Source organism: Serinus canaria, chromosome 4 (genome assembly GCF_022539315.1).
Source record: "Serinus canaria isolate serCan28SL12 chromosome 4, serCan2020, whole genome shotgun sequence".
Classification (NCBI taxonomy): Eukaryota; Metazoa; Chordata; class Aves; order Passeriformes; family Fringillidae; genus Serinus; species Serinus canaria.
Window position 1 is genome coordinate 35,482,624 of NC_066317.1, and position 17,477 is coordinate 35,500,100.

The 17,477-nt window shown below is 40.6% G+C and overlaps 1 protein-coding gene across 2 annotated transcripts in view; it reads left to right on the forward strand.

Moving 5' to 3' along the window:
- Window positions 1-17,477, forward strand: part of GALNT7 (polypeptide N-acetylgalactosaminyltransferase 7) — a 70,638-nt gene that overhangs the window by 20,962 nt on the left and 32,199 nt on the right. For both annotated transcript variants that reach the window (XM_018926633.3, XM_009101150.4), the window contains exon 2: window positions 9,761-10,215. In XM_018926633.3, the coding sequence (XP_018782178.1) occupies window positions 9,761-10,215 (455 nt within the window). The remainder of the gene's footprint in view (window positions 1-9,760; window positions 10,216-17,477) is intronic.

Below are 17,477 nucleotides of genomic sequence, written 5' to 3' on the forward strand. Positions count from 1 at the left end.
AGAATTCTGAGTATTTGGAGGTTTCCCATAGCCTTCATCTGCTTAAGCATTGTTCTGGAGTTGGCTGTCCCTAGAAGCCAGTTTCATGGACTTGTTGTTTAGAAATGCCTTGTTCTTCTGCTGCTTTACTCCTCCTGTGATACCTACAGCTGCTGGCACATCAGCTTCAGGAGCAAGTCACCTTGCTGATCCTCTCGTGCAGCAAGGCACCCTCCAGGCTGGGGAGTTGAAAAATAATTATTTTCATTATGTTTTTTAAGTGAAAAAAGGTTTAACTTTCTAGGCAATAGGTGTTGGCCTTTCTGTGTGTAGATGCAACCTCCTGAGACTTGATGTGGAGAGTGGAAAAGAAGGAAAACTGGAATTGATTGGGTCCTTAGTGTCACTGCTCTCAAGACTAAAGAAGAAACTAGACTTTATCTTGGAAAGATGGGTCAGAGTCTGATGTGCTTTGCTTACCTGGAACAGATTTTCTCCCTGGTGCTGCAGTAGAAGAGCTGTACCCCAGGCTTGGTGCTCTCCTCCTCTTTAGCCTCTTCAAGGGGCTTGGCTGTTATCATAGCAGCATTCTGAACAACTAAAATACAACCAAATGTCAAATGGCTGGATTTAGCATGAAATTAGTCAACTGCATACAAATTAGTTTGGTTTTTTTTTTAATTGTGTGGTGTCTCATCGCTGATGTAGTAACCCATATGGTATATTTGAGGGTAAATATAACTTAACAGGTGCTTTTTTCTTGGATTGGAGCTCTGAGTCACTGCAGTCTCTGTTTAAGAATGAATTGATGTGGGTGATACTCTGCAGAAGTTCGTAGTTGAACCACCATGCTAAATACATACTAATGACAATGTAGGCTGCAGTGTGTGGAAATGTATTTATCTGTTGGGCAGAGAAAGAAGGAAGGCTGTGGGTTTTGAAAAGCAGGCTGTTCTGCAATCACTGGGTCAGCTGGTGGTTTATTATATCAGTCTTAAGTGCTTAACCTAAGCTGACTTACCTTGTGTGATGTACAGTATTTGTCTTTGCTCAGTTTGTGTCAAGAGAGCCAGGATCAGTGCAGGCAGGTCTCTTGTGGTCTGTGGTTCCTTGGGGACCTGACAAATTGCACTTGGATGCAACAAAGAAGCCATTTAATTAGCAAGGAGCAAAACCACGCCTGAAAAGATGCAGTGTGTAGGGAGATACTTGCTTTAATGCTTCTTTGTGTTCTGTCCTACTTGATCAAGGCCAGGTTGGATGGGGCTTTGTGCAATCTGGTCTAGTAGGTGGTGCCTATGGCAGGGGGGTTGGAACTGGGAAATCTTTAAGGATCCTTCCAACCCAAGCCTTTTTGTGTTCCTATGATTGCTTCAGCTTTCTTCTACTGAAAATGTTTGTCTTGTTGTAGTAAACTTGTAATAAATTCCTGCTCTTCTGAGTTTAAAGTTTTTCTCTCATCTTCAGTGTGTTGTCTGTAAGGAGAGGATTTAAGAGGCTTTGGATCATACTTCTGTCTTATCAAGGGTCCTCTAACAACTTTTCTGTTATTCTACAGCAAGCAGCTGCAGAGACAGCTTTGTGTTCTTTTTATTGCACAGGTTACTAGTGCCAACATGTTTTCATTTCTAGAGCATGGGAGAGACTGAAATACATCCCCTTAGGTAATGCAGCAGCTTCATTTACAATTTAGTTTAAGAATATTTCTTTTACTTGGAAGTGATTGTAATCTTAATGATAAGAGACTGTTTTGCTTGCTTCAAAACTAGCCTTAGGTTACAAAATCAAGGACAGATTTCTTTGATATCAGTTTCTTCAGGTATTTATCTCAGACTTTCTATTTTAGATCTCATTAATTACTATCCAGATTGCATGGTACTCTCCATAGCCACATGGAGAGGTGCACTGAGACGTACAGAGAGAGCAGGTTTCGAGCAGATATTAGGAAAAAAGTTTTCCTGTGAGTCAGTGGAATAGGTTGTCCAGGGAAGTTGTGGACACCCCACCCCTGGAGGTATTCAAGGCCAGGTTGGATGTAGTTCCAGGCAACCTGGTCTAGTGGAAAGTGCCCCTGCCCATGGCAGGGGGGCTGGAGCTAGGTGGTCTTCAAGGTCCTCTTTCAACCCAAACCATTCTATAAGTCTGTGGTTGCTCTGCAAAGTTCTTGGGCATAAGCTGGGACTTTGAGTGAAATGGATCTCTGTCAGGGCTTCTTTAACACACTGTGACTGCTGAACCACAGATGGGACCAGGGGTAGGGTGACAGGACCAGGAATGGCAGGATGTGTAAAAGCTGAGTGAGAGTTGTATCTCAAGCAATCAGGAAGGAGATTGGTAGGTTTAAGAGCTGGTTCAATATTCCCCAGGCACTGAGTGCTAGTGAAGATGAGGACATTAGGACTGCTATTTTTTTATAGTAATTTGTTCTGAGGCACTCAGTGGCTTTATTTTTACTTGCTTTCAGTCAGGCAGAGTCTAATTGTGAAAGTGCTTGTCGCACAGGAATTCAAGGAGTACTGCACCTCTCCTCAGAAGGCATCATGTAACATAGGTAAGGTACAGGCCATGTTCTAGCTGTCATTCCTTGCACTCTTAAATCTCCCTGAAGGTGAGAGAGTGAAGTTTGCAAGTTTTGGACAACCAGTGGCAGCACTTTTATGAGACTGAATCTAGCACAAGCACTCTGGCCAGCTCTCTGGGTAGCCTCTGCTTTCAATGGAGGTATCTGAACTTCCCAAAGTAAAGGAACTTGCTCCGTCTGGACCAGAAGCACATGAAAGTGACAATTGCATTTGCAGAAGATCCAGACTTCAAGAGAGACATATCCAGCAATAAGTTCTGAGAGACCAGTGTCATTGGAAGATGGAGTGAGGAGCAGGGACAGGGGGTAAAGCAGTGCAAGTTGAAAAACCAGTTGTGACAGGATTGCATTCCTTTGCATGAGTTTTAAATGATACATACACAGCAGGCCAAAGAGGATGACAGAAATATCATTAGCTCCTCTTGCAAGTGAAAGATAATGTCACAACAGAACAATTTCATTTAAAATGGATGCTTAGATGGGTATCATACTGACATCCAAATTTGAGCATGTCTTTAAACAAGATATTCTGCAAGTAAACAGGTGAAACTCAGGATTGATTATGTTCCTTCTGTTAGGTGAATAACCAGGCAATCAGGTTATTTCAACTGAAAATAAGTATTCTTCCTTCTTCCATAGGATTTCATATCTGAGGGCTTCCATAGCTTAATACCAGTTCCTGTGCCTTGTGAATGACCTTGTGAAAGGCTGGCTGCAGACCATGGCAGTATGCAGCACTAGCCTGAAGTCACTGTCCTAGATGAATGCTTCTGCTGTGACAAAGTAGATGACATCCAAGAGGACAGGAAGAGCCAGTGGGTCTTTTTGCCCAGGGAACTCTTGGAGCAACCATTCGAAAAATGAAATAAAGTTGATGAACTAAGCCTTATCTTCCTCAGTGCCTTTCTTGAACTCACAGGTTCAAACACCAGCAGAGATGGCCTTAAATGTTAGTGAATAGTGTTAGTTTTTAGACTCATTACTAGATAACAAGAGGTTGTTTTCATCCATTAATAGGAATCCGTGATGCAGAGGCTCATGTACATTAATGCAATTGGAACTTGAATGGTAAATTCTGTCAAACTCCTTCATTACAGCAGAACACTGAGCTGTTACCACATTCGCATCTCCACAAGCAGTTCCTCTTCTTTACTATGTGCCCTTCTTATTTTTGGACATGCCACTTTTCCACAAGCAGTGCTCTCCTATCTCAGAAAAGTCAGCTATATAGTGGGGGTCTTACTCCCCACTAAATTGTTTTGCCTTGGCTAGCACAGGTAATTTTGGGGCTCAAAAGTACTGCTACTTTACTATTCTCTCAGTGGGCTGAGTGAGGGAGCTGTGGTCTGCTGATAGCTACTGAAAACTCAGTAACTTCTGTACTGCAGAAGTTATATTTACTAGTGATTGTCCTGTTCTGCCTTATCACACAGGACATAAGGAGTGAGTGGGAAAGGGATTTCTCTCAGTGCTGATGTCTAGCAGTTCTATTACAGGTATCTTGGCAAAACTGTTTCCTCTCAAAGAGCTACTTGGGATCTACAAGAAAAATACAAGTTGGATAAAGGATGGTGCAGGGTAATGAGTAGTGTATCACATGTCAATCAGCTTGACAGATGCTGTGAAATCTAGGAAACAGGTGAAGGAGGAAGTTGCCCTGCTCTTCTTTTAATTAAATTTCAAAAAAAGAAGAAATAGAACCCTACCCACAATGTTTATTTGCCATTCCTCAGATATAGGTGGGAGTACAAAACACATCGGTATAAAAGTACTGCTCAATACTCATTTCTTCAGAGCTGATTGATGCCCTTGATACTCATTTGCACTTCAATGTTATGTATTTTTTAGTGAGTAGAACACTAAATTTTAAACTCTATTTATATATATATATATTTATATATATATATAAACTATTTAAATATATATTTATCTATACATACATGAATATGCGTATAGTGTAATGCTTGCTTGTTTATACCATCAAAGTTCTTTTTATTTGTTTGGACTTTGTGATTCATAAGTGACTTCTGACCAAGTTCATGCTGAAGATTCCAAAAAATAACAGATGTGGTTGTTGTCTTGTAGGATTAGATTGCTTGCTCTTCGGAGATGCCGTCACTGCAATGTGTTTGTGGTACACAGCTGTATAGTCCTGGTAGTTCTGTGTATCAAAATTTATTCCAGGATGGTAGATATGAATTGGTCTTGTTTAAGTTTGTTCTGTTTCCCCTAGGATATTAAAGGGGGCAGAAATCTACTATGGAGAGGTAGCACTTACTGTGCAATGGACTTTTGTATTGTCAGTATATGTCCAAACTGAGGGTGACTGTGAACATAAAAATATAACTTACAGAATTCTCTTTTCCTGAAACTGCTCTTGACAAACACCATCAGCAGCATGGTTTCTCACTTAGGTTGCACAAAGCATGCAATGGAGGGATTAAACAATCTGTTAGTTTTACAAACATGCATTTTTAAACTTCAAAAGTTTTCTCAAACTTAGTGTCAAATTGTATTTATCTCTGTGTTTCTGGAGTTCTCATAAATGATCTGTACTAATTTTCCACAAGTTTTAAAAATCGCTGTAGGAGCTACTGAGCATGTAAGTAGCACTCCATCACTTTTGAAGTGCCTCTGAAATATACTGAGAGGAGTCATAGCAGGATAGAGGCTGTTTTGCCCAGGCACTGTGACAGCAAATGGCCCTTTCAAGCCAGATGGCTTGAATGTCATTGCTCATATCTGACGTAGGAGCTCTCACAGTCCAACTTCAGCCTCAATTTGAGTCAGCAGGGTCATCTTGTGACAAAATTGTTTGAAACATTTAGCAAAATATGATTTAGAAGCAACGCTGCATGTGGAGCTTGAAACAGACTTTTTGTGCAAAAAGTTGTAGTGATTGAAAAGGCTTTATTTTTATTTTTTTAAGTGACTGCAGAAGTGCTGTTGATCTTTATCCTTGTTTGAGAAGCTGGGTGTTTTTCCATTTGTGTGTGCTTTTGGTCTGCAGGACTGCCTGTAGTAGGTATAATTTCTGCTTGCTCGAATGGAGGCTACCATGGCAGGGGTGGGAGGTGTGAAGTCTTATGGGATGGAACCCTTTGAGAGTCAGACAACTCTGTTGAGGGAATCATTGCTTATTTTATTTATTCTGAAGTTCTCAAAAGAAAATTCTGAGGAAAATCCACTTTTCTAAAATCAATTTTTTTTCAGACATTATTTAATAGGGAGTTTTAGGGAGTTGCCAGTCTTGAACTAGTTACTGAAGAAAAGCAGATTATGCAACTTTCACATTGGCAGTTTTATTGCCAGCTACAGCTCCAGCCCTCCACCAGATGACTGATCTTGCAGCCTTATTAAGACCTCTCATGGTCTTTCCTTTTACTTTGTATAATTTATAGGGGTGTTTTCAAAGGGAAACAGTTATGTTTTCTATACCTTCAACTGCATTCCTGTCTTCTGCAATAAGGCACTCAATTTGTGAAATAAAATGACAATGAATAACCCCCTTTTTTATATTTACAAGTCAGGAGGTGATTTTATACCACATCACTGTTTTGGGAACACCCATTGCAGTTACTCATACATATTTCCCTAAGGAGTGAAAAAAGCATTCAAAAAATAAGGAAGCATGCACCAAACTGGATCTAGAAAGCTGACGGGAAATCCTAGGTCCAGCCCTATGGGAAAAAATAATGGTCTGTGGAAAAAGCTTTTTTCTGTATTATGTGGCCTTTTTATAAAGATGTGATGAGGTTTTATTAGTTTTGTTATTTGTCTTCAGATGTGAGAGAGTTCGTAGGTTTTGCTTCTTTCCCCTCATTTTTGGACAACCCAGAAGTGCTGTATTCAGATGCATGGTGTGCTCACTTCTTCTGAGCCCTCCATTCATGTTGCTGTTACTATCTCCTTCAAAACTTTTAAAATAATTTTCAGACCAGTTTGTTTTGCCACTTTAGGAATGTTGTTCTGCTTTGTCTTTTTTTTTTTTATATACACGCCTTCCAGTTTGGCTGTTATTGTATGACTACTTTTACCAAACTTGTAATCAGTGAGGAACACTGATTAAAAATTCTTTTAGATGTTTAATATATTTTAATTATTTTTTCCTTTAAAAGGGGGTGTAGGTCATAATTCATAAAAGAGAGAGGAAGCCCTATAAGTTCCTAACTAAGGCATTGTGGTTTTTATGGTGACTGAAATATGGTGACTGTGGTTTGACTTTGCTTTTTTTCCAGATGGTGTTTGGAAAATCCTTGTCTCATTTATCTGTGGAGATATGACCATGCACCTAAACACTGCTAGTTCCTCTTCTGTATTTTTAATGTCCATAAAATCCTGAGATTAAGTTAGTTTTCTTCATAGCATCCCCTATGATTGCTGTGTTTTAGATTTGTGTCCAGGGTTAGGGAGGAAGGGGAGAGCAGCTGTGTCATGCTGAGCTGCTTGCAGGGGTTAACCCACCACAAATGCTTTCTATCTGATTTGTCCTCTGAGCGTGGATATTGGAGGAATGGGGTCAATGAGTGTTCCTGTGTATTTAATTTCCTTGTTTTGTGAAATATTTTTCCATGCCATCAAATATGGAATATATTTAGGGCATAGAAGGGAACTACAGATAAATGCATTATCATGCAAATTGTGCATAGCAATTATAATGAGGCTAAATGTAATAAAGGATAAGTCAGTTCTGACAGCAACAAAGCAAACAAATTTCTTTCAGAAGTGTGATGCTTCAGTCGAAGAATTGGCAAAGTGGAAGCTCATAACTGTTTTATAGGTAATGGAAGTGGAATGAAAGGTTATTTAATTCCACACAAACCAGGGGAATAAGAAATTCCTGTCTGAGTGAGACTGATGATCCAGGGTGGTGACTGAGCATGGCAGTGTGTAAACCTGGCTTCTTTCTATGCTGCCTTCCCTTTGGACTCTTCCAGCATCTACAGCTGTTTAATTCAAATTTTCAGAAGGTCCTTTTGCAGTCCCCCTATGGACCTGTCATCCATCACAGTAAACAGTGAGTTTCCATTGGGTTTATCCATTACTTCCATGATATTTTAAACTTCAGTTGTATACCCCTCAGCCATTGTATCTCCAAACTGCAGGGTCTTGGAGATAAAAGATGAGTGGCCTTTCTGGTCTTTCATCTCAAGATACCTTTCTACCTTTTCCTTGATTTTGTTGCCCTACTCTGCACTTTCTCTGACTCCTTTTGAGACCAGAACTAAATATTACTGAATACATGAATGCATCAAATTTTATGTAATCAAAATTATGCTGTCTTTAAGCATCCTTCCTGATGATGCTGACTGTTTTGTTGGCTTTTATAGCTGCCTCCGCACTCAGAGCAGGAATTAGATGTGAGCTGAGAGCTCAGCAGTGTTCTGACAGTCTAGTGGCAAAGCCTTCCTTTTGATTTTTAGGGTAAGTGTGAGATGATGCTCTCTTCAAAAGTCCTCTCAGGGCTTTATTTAGATCCATGACAGCCTTCGACTTTCTTGCAAAATATGCCTTTTCACATGCCCTTAAACTTCCCTTTTCTAACACTGACTTTTGGGTTCCTGAAAAAATGATGATGGAAGAACAGAATAATGCAACACCTCTGCATGTTGTATGTCCTCCCTGTTTAAACTATAACAAAGACAGAACTCAGAATGTTTCTCAAATAAACTCCTTATTTTGAATTGGAGCCGGTCTGACTCCCACTGTTACCATGTTAACCTAGAAATATTATGTGCTGTATTTTTCTTAATTTCTGAGGGTTTTTTACGTGGAATGATGTAAGGAAAATAGTGTGATGTAGTAGGAAGTATTATATGGTTTAATTGAACATGGACATGAGTCAGGATTGTACCCTTATTGCAGTAAAAGCAGAGTGCATAATGGGTGGATGCCCTAGAAAGAGCTTAGCTGTTTGGAGCTCTGTGTGATTTTTCCTCCCACACTACCCCTAACACAGGAGAGATGTTCACAGATGCAGAGAACCTAGCAAAGACCTGCTAGGGAGGCTGGGTTTGGCTGGGGAAAAAGTCTAATGGGGAATCTAATTGCATCTTTTCACTCTGAAAAAGTGAAGTTGAAGAGCAAATGGAAATAAAATCTTCTGAGGAGTGCAGACTGAGAGGACAAGGTGTAATATGAGAAACTTCTACTGAGGTATGAGGGGAAAAGCTTTCACTGGGTCAAGCAACTGGAACAGGTTGTTCTGAGAAACTGGACAAAGGGGTGTCTGAGGAACCCCACCTCACTGTGAACCCACCATCAGCAGGTTTGAATGGGTGACATCCTCCTGATCTCAAAATTTTGTTTGATTCTGAGACATTGCTAAAATGCCTGTTGTTTTCTGCAGTTTTCTGAATGATCTAACATTCGTCCTGCTTAAAAATAAACAATTTTAGCAGGATATCTGAACCTTCAGCAACATTCCCTTGTCATACTCTTGGATAGTAATATTGGAAAAAGTTGTGATTGTGTGTTTTGGAGTGCTTTCATGGGTGGTGCTGATGTGTTCTGGAGACTTCACACTCAGACACTTCAAAGCCTTTCTGTCTAGTGTCTTCCAAAATCACCCACCCTTGTTCTAACCCCACCAGCCTCACTGATCACTGAAAATGCTGAGCAGTTTTCAAAATGCCAGCCCTGCTTCTCAGTGAGAACTTCAAATCTCTTGGTGTGGAGAGAGAGAGGAGTGTGGTACAATTGTTTTAAACAAGGGTACAGGAGGTGTTAGTGACCATGACAATTCTCTTCAGCGCCAGCACTGCCTCCCCAGGCAGGCATGCCTGTGTCCATGCAGCTGATCTCTTTTTTGCCTGCTGTCCCCAGTGCCATCATGTCACTGCCATGTCACCTTCTCCTTCATAAAATGCTCTGTCAGTGCCCCTTGCACATCAGTTTGAACTGCAGCTCAGGCTGCATTCAGGTGAATGTGTCCTGCATGGGTATTTGGTCTTTAGGAATTCTTTGGGCATTCAGTCATTTCCAGAACCAGCTCACCAAGGTAAGTGGTGACAACAGCTGGTGATGTTCTCCAGCAGTCAGTAGCTTTAGTAAAACTTGTTCATTGAACCCCTTTAACAGACTTCTCCATACTTGCTCAACATGTATTTAGTACCAACTCTTAGTGCATTACACTACTGAATGTAAATAAATAAAGGTTCATCAATTGATATGGTCTGCTGTTTCTCTGTGTGTATATAGGATGACAAAGAAGCCAGCAGACCTCTGCCAAACAAAGGAGACCATGGACTAGGAAATGAGAAATTCAAACCTGTGGTACCTTGGCCTCATGTTGAAGGTGTGGAAGTGGACTTGGAATCCATTCGAAGGAAAAATAAGGCCAAAAATGAACTAAATCAGCATGGTGTTGATAACAAGCAGCCAAACATCCTCCAGAGGCAGTATCTCACATTCAAACCTCAGACATTTGTATACCCAGACCCTGTGTTACGACCTGGAGTCCTTGGTAACTTTGAACCCAAAGAGCCTGAGCCTCATGGAGTTGTTGGTGGCCCTGGGGAGGAGGCGAAGCCATATGTCTTAGGAGCAGATTACAAGGAATCCGTTCAAGCCAGCATTAAGGAGTTTGGGTTTAACATGGTGGCGAGCGATATGATCTCGCTGGATCGGAGCGTCAATGACTTGCGCCAGGAAGAGTAAGCAAAACTTCTGTGTTCTCTCGGTTCTGTGTTTGGGGGATTCCGTTAATTGCTTTCCATATATCTGAATTGACACCTAAAATATTCTTTATTAGGCCACTCAAGGCTTCTTGTACTGAAGGCATGAGTGTTGTACTATACCACGTTTCCATATATTCTTCTCAATGCTGTTGCAATGATTCCTTCCATGAATACTTAAGCTGGAGTGATTTATCTCTGAAGTAATCTGTTTCAGTGTCAAATTGTATGTATTTCCGTGTTCTGTGTCTAGCCATAGTCTTCACTGTCATAGCTTTTCTTAGTCCATAACTTCTTAAGATTTGTCTTCAAGAAGGAAGGATTATCTTTATTAGATATCCCTCTCCTAGTTAGTTTATTCAGTTTTGATTTACCTCGATGCCTTTAAAATGGAGCATAAATAGAGAACAGAAAGAAATACTGTTCTCTTTAAAACACTGCCTATTTACCTGCAGTAACAGAAGTATGGATCTGCCGTAGTGATGGTTGGAGTAGTCTTCCAACAGTTTCTCACAGCATTTGCCCTAAAGAGGAAAGCAGTCTTAGAAAAAACATTTATGTACTTGCTGAAGAGGTGTCTAATTTGTTGTGGGCAAATTCTGGAAAGTTACTAACATTTGCTTAAGAGTTACTAACAGGTTTTCATAGTCTACTTTGATATATGTTGAAGGCAATTTTGCTCTCAGGTCAATTTGCATTTGGTATAATTTTCCTTGTTAAATATCAATTAGGGATGGGTTTCTGAGCAAACTGATTTAATGGCAGGGTATTTTTTAGTCTGTTTTTTGGTTGGAGTTTTGTGGGCAATGTATGAAGTTAGGTATGATGTTAAGTACTTTGCAGTTTTCATTTCCCCCTCATCCCCAGCAGTAGGGATTGCTGATCCCTGGACTGGGCACCAATCCCTGGGCTCTATGTTTCCAGCTGTGGTGAATAATCTGTTGATGGTTCATTGACTGGTTACTGGGGCTCTGCTCTGGCCTTTATGGTGTTTTTTTCATTTTGCAAGGTAGGGGAGAACTGGCCAGCTGTGGGTCTGAGTCATACCCATGCATGTGCAGCTGCTTGAGTTTGCTATGTGGTGTGCACGCCCTGAAAGCAAATGAAGCACATGAGCACAGCATTTCACCTTACTTGGTGCTGTATTCCTCAGGTGACTGACTAAAGGTTTCCACTTCCTGGCAGTCAGAGGAGAGGACCATGCCTGTCTGCTGTTGGTGGCAAGGAAGTGCCAGCTGTCCTGGGGGCCCACTTTGCTTTTCTTTCTTTGCTCTGCTCAGAAGTTGATCCTTTTTACTAAAGAGATTTTTCTGAAAGGGAAGGAATGTTCTGGGTAACCTGTGTAGGTCAGCATTTTCTTTTTGGGAGGTTTTTCCTTGGACACTGCTGCCTCTGCTGAAACATTTCTTCCTTCTGTAAGGACAGCAAATCAGAGGTGGCAACATGACACATGAAGGTGGGACTGGGCTGCCTCTGCCCAGGTGAGTTCTGGCAGCAGAGTTCTGGCAGTACTCCTTCCCTTTCATTTTAGGTGAAGGGCATCAAGCAACCTGTAGTATCTCTCAAATAGTTCCACACCTTTAGGTTCCTGAAGTATTTTTGATGTGATCTCAAAATTTGTCTTCTGTTCTGAAGGACATTAATAAATAGATATTCCCAAAAATTATTAAATACTTTGAGGAAGAGGGAGGACAGCCATGAAAAGATGAATTTTAGAAACTGTTTCCTTCAAGCACAGTTGCAGATAAGCCTTTGTGAGGTGAAAGCCACCAGCTCGAATCAGTTAGGTTTTAGTATTTAATGTTTCAAGCAAGCAAACAAAACAGCATAAAAAACCAATGTGAACAAAAGGTATTTTTCAGACAACCTTATATTCCTTACTTTATGTATTGAACACTTGGGATGCTTGCAATTGCCTAAGTAGGTTGAAGGTTTATAGCTTCTGTGTGTCTCCTGGGAACAGAAGAGAGGGGAAGCAGTGTGAGATTGGCTGATACTGCTTTGTGCTTTCAGGCTCCCACATGCTCACTTTCCTGCTCTCCCCAATACCTGAGAGAAATGCTGCAAAAGGTGGCAGATTACCTATTGGATGCACCATTTATTTTCCTCCCACTGACCTATTTAAAAAGGCATTTGTGGCTGGTGAGGCCACTCAACATTCATCTGAATCCTGACAAAGAACAATATAGTCATTTTTTGTTGTTGCTGTTTATAGTGAGTTGGCATTGCTAATTGAGGAAGATCTTTCTGGTAAAGACTGATTATTGGTTCACAGATAGGCAGAGTTCCCTTCAGCCCTCTCTTTCTTCAAGCATCAGAATTTTGAAGCGTTACCCAGTGCAGTCAGGTTTGTTCAGTGAAGTATGCCAAATGCTTTCCCAGGCTGTGCTAGCAAGAGTGAAATAGTGCTGCAAGAACTGTCTCTCTCTGCTTAAAAGCCATACAGCCTCAGGGCTTGTCCCTGCTGGAGGGAGAAGAGGAAAGAAATGCCAATAAAGGGAGATTCAATTCTGCTATGCTTGGATTTGACTTTGTAGTCTGACATGTTGCCAGGATGATTTGCCAGCTGCCTTTATTGATTCCGTAGGAACTTTGCTGGTGATTCTGGGCAGTCTCAGCTGCTGTAAAAAGCCTTAATTCTTGCTGTATCCTGTAGGGAGGAATGACCCTGGATGGTGTGTTCAAGTTTTTTGTCAGGTACTTCAGACTATTTCCATTTTGCCAGTACCACATACTCTTGGCTTATGGATTTTAATACATACTCTTTTTACCACATACTCTTGGCTTATGGATTTTAATATATTTCAGTGTTGATGCCCAGCACTTATGTTGACATACAGCAAGTTATAAGTTTGGTAAAAAAATCAAGAATGTATGGGGATATGTAAAAGTCAGTGTACAAAATTTAGAAGATGGCTCATCTCTCTGCAGTCTTTCAGCACTGTGCAAGAGTGCCAGGGGGAACATAAACTAGATAAGTAGAGAAATACCTGTTTTCCACATTATTTCTAGCAGCAAAGTAGAGCAGGCTTAGCAGGCCCTGTCTAAACTTCTGTACAGTAGCTGGAAGAAACTTTTTTTCGTTAAACTTGGTGATTTTTACGTTTTTTGGATCTATTTTAATTATCCTGGTAGATGGCAGACCCTTAAGAACAATCATTTATACTGGATTTTACACATTATCCCTACTTCCTAGCAGACCTGCAATGAAATAATTGTTAGCTTTTGGGAAGATGGATATTAATTTAATTGCTCCCTGCTTTTTGTGTTCAGGAGTCTGCACAGAGGTAGAGCTGAAGTAAAACTAGATTGATAAATTTTCTGGATTATTTTGGATCCAAGATAAATACACTGTGCTAAGGAAATGAAAAGGGACCTAGGTTTGAGGGTTAATACTGTCAGGTAACAAGGTGTGTCCTCTCAAAAAACCCCCCAAGAGATAACTCTGGAGAATTGCTGCTAGGAATAGCAAGAATCAAGTTCTTTAACCAGTATAGTGCTCCACTTGACCAGAGTATTTTAAAATAAAATTTACTTTTAAAAATTCATCAGTGCTGGGTCTGACTGGTGATTGTTTCTCTTAACAACTTTAGCTCTGGCCAAAAACATATGCTGGTGAGAAAACATACAAGAATGGATAAGCGTCATTGCTGGCAACCAGTGCACTGGGGCACTGGAGCCAAAAATTGCAACAGAGTTGTCATGCTTCAGAGACCTCTTTCTGTGCACAGACTTGTCTTTTGAATGCATTTATAGTCTTGAAATTAATGACATCCTGAGTCAGAGACTGCAGAATGTGGTGCTTGTTTTAACCTCTTCTCCCAGATACAGATACTGTTATGTGCCTCTGTGACTCTGCTGCCCTGTGATATGGGACTATCAGAGATAGCTCCATGAAGTTCCTAGATAAATGTTTCGTGTTCCATCATTATTATTCCTGCTATTTCATTTCCTTTTTCGTTAACTCTGAGCTAAAATTCTGACAGACCTATCCACATCTGACTCCAAGATTTTTTTAACTTTTTTTTTCCCCAGTGGTAATGCAGAGTTTAGGATCTGTCACTGAGTCTATGCACTGAATGGTCTAACACTCCATATACAATCATTCCCACTTGCACTGAGCTCTCCTGCTGGCTCATTTCCTTGATAGCATTATTGAATTATTCTGCAGCTGTTGATAGTCATTTTCATTGCAACTTACCAAGGCCTTTCCTATTGTTCAGCAATGACCTGGAAGAAGAGGTGGACTGCTTAGCTCCCAGCCCAGTTATGCTGCTAAAGTCACGAACTTGCTTACAATTTGGAATTAATAGACTTCAGCAGTTACTAGTCTAAGAGATCTGCTGTAGTTTGATGAAGAACTGTACCTGTAAAGAAAACAAAGAACCTCATCAAATGCTTTGGAAATTCAGTTACTGTATTAATAGCCTCACTCATGTCCACAAAATTTTTGATTTCTTCAAAAGATGGTAATATTTTTCTGTGGCCTGGCTTTTTTTCCACAAAAGCTGTGTCTATGGTTTACTAATTTTGTTATTTATTACTAGCTTCTATTCAGCACAGAAGTCAGACTTAGTGGTCTGCAATTCTTTAGAACCCCAGAACCCTTTGATAAAAATTGGTGTTGTGTGTTCCTCTGTTTGTTTAAGACTGGAGTCAGCAGTACAAGAGTTTGTTAATTCATGTTGCATTGTTTAGGAAATACTGGGTTTATTTTTAAAAAAGGCAGTAAGGCTATTCATGGCAGCAAATTCCAGTAGAAGCTATTGTGCAGATTATCTGAAGATAGGACTATTTAATAAGAAGTATCATGTCATCTTGCCCTTTATTTCATTCTCTTCTCAGGGTATCTGGTGTTGGGCACTGCTGAGAGTTCAATGGAAGTACTTAATTTAGATTTCCTGCTTCTGAAGTGGTCTCTTTTCATTTTGGTCATGTATCAGCTCAACAGACTTTCTGGCAGGCATCCTACTTCTGGTGTTTGAAAAAAATATTTCAATAGCAGCTTTCATACTTCAGTAAGCTATTTCTCCAACTTGGGTTTTGGGGGGTTGGGTGGTTTCTTTGTTTTTGTTTTTACTCTACCTCTTTATTTACATGCAGTTAGCTTGAATTAGGACTCATTTCTGTTTCTCTTGTTTGGACACCATCCTGTGTATTTGAAGAATGTATGTCTTACTGCTAACAGCATCTGTTTTTTAATCATGGTGTCTTTCCTTTCTTCACAGTTCCTTTTTTCAGACTTCTGCTGTGTCTTCTGTCCTGTCAGGTGCTCTGATTCTTCCATACACGTCATGATCCTTCCACACACAGGTGCTGAGTCTTTCTTGGACATTCAATACTTCTGTGTGGTTCTATTGATGGCTTCCCCTTGCCCTTATGCTAAACAATCCCTGGCCCATCTAGACCCTAGTAAACTGGCTCTGATTTATTCTAGCAGAAAGCAGTCCTTCATGGACTAAAGTTAACTAAAGTTAATCAGTTCCAGAAATTTCACCTGGTGCTAATGAAGTCGAGGTCATCCTTTCCTGGATCCTGCTTCTTGAAGGTGGGCAAGAGTTTGTTTTGGTCAGTCCTCAGGAACCACTGTTGAGCTCCAGGACCTTGTAAATATGGTAAAGCATGATCTCACAATGACATCAGAAACTTCTTCCATGCCCTCTGGTACCATCCATCCAGTCCCATGGACTTGTGCTGTGTGTATCCCATTTGCTGGGATATGTCCAGGGAATTGGTCCCTGACTCACCTCTGTGGTGGGTATTCTTCCTCTTCTGCAGGCTGCCCCTAGACTCAGGGACTTGGGAGGTGTGGCAGCAAACCTTGCAAGTAAACAATCAAGGAAATCAGATGTTGAGTGTCTCGGTCTTTTATGTGTCCTTTGACACAAATTTGTATCTCTTTTACAGTTGAACTCATGTTTTCTTTAGTCTTTCTTTAGCCTACAACTCTTCTCATTGCCCTTTCCATCTTACAGATTTCAGCTGTCCAAGGCTTTGCCTTTAATGCTCTCTCCATGGGCTCAGGCAATATTTCTGTACTCCTTCTAGAGAGCCAGTCCATGCCTCTACCTTCCCTAGTCTACCTTTTGGAGTTCTTGGTGCAGCCAGGAGGGTTTTCTGCCACTCCTGTTGGACTTCCTGCATGTGGGAATGGATGGCTCCTCTGTTTTGGGGAGGTTATCCTCAAGGATGCCACTCCTAGGCCCTTTTTGACAAAGTTGTAGCACCCAAAATCATTACCTTCTTATGGCAGATATAAGGAGACATATAAATATTGCATGGAAGAATCAAAAGGGGAGAGAAAGCTGCCTGATGGACAAAACCACTGATGACCACAGATGTGGAGCTGTGACAAGAGGCTGTTTAGTGTATGGCTCACAGGAGCTACACCTGGTTACACAAGACCAAAACAGTACAAGGTGTTCCAAGGAATCTGTATTCATTATTTCAAAAAAATACTTATCTAGGACGCATTAGTTGCAGTATCGTCTTTTTATGCTTCTAGCTCAAAAGCACTAAGACTCAATGTAGGTTTTCCTTTTTGAAGTCCACTTTCACAGTAGAACACTCCAGTCCACACCTGCCATTTCCATTCCTGTATTTTGCTGGGTTGCAGACATGCTTATTGCACTTTTGAAGTCAAGAGGCATTTTCTTACAGTGTATTTTAAATGATGCACTGTCAAACTCCTGTTTCTCCTCTTAACAAACTTGCACTACTGTAGAGCCCTTAAGCCAGGGATGTTTGTAGTGCTGATCAGATTTCATGCCAGGGTAATTAACTGTGCTGGCTGAAAGAAAGGATTAGAGCTCAACATGCTTTGCTCAGGCTTGATATGCTGTTGTTATCCAACCCATGGAAGATTTGATTACAAATTACTCTTACTGACCCAGAAGGTTTTAGTCTTATGACTTTATTTGAGCTAGATTTTTTTTTTTTGACAGCTTCCTTGGACAAGTGTTGAAGGAATTTTATCTGGAATAATTTGACTGGGAGAGGAAACATCATTAATGTTTATGGCATGAGACAAATTATTCTCCTTCTGGATATTTTTTTTCAGTATGACAATAAATAGCTGCTGTCTACTCATCAGCGTGAACTAGAATTTCAGCTGCATCACCCACACACATCTGTCAATATGATTGTGGCAGAATAAATATTTTAAAGTGTTTTTTCCTTCTGTGAATTATCCAGTTTGAGTTTTCCTTTATAAGGACATTGTTGCTGTTACAGGGCATAGC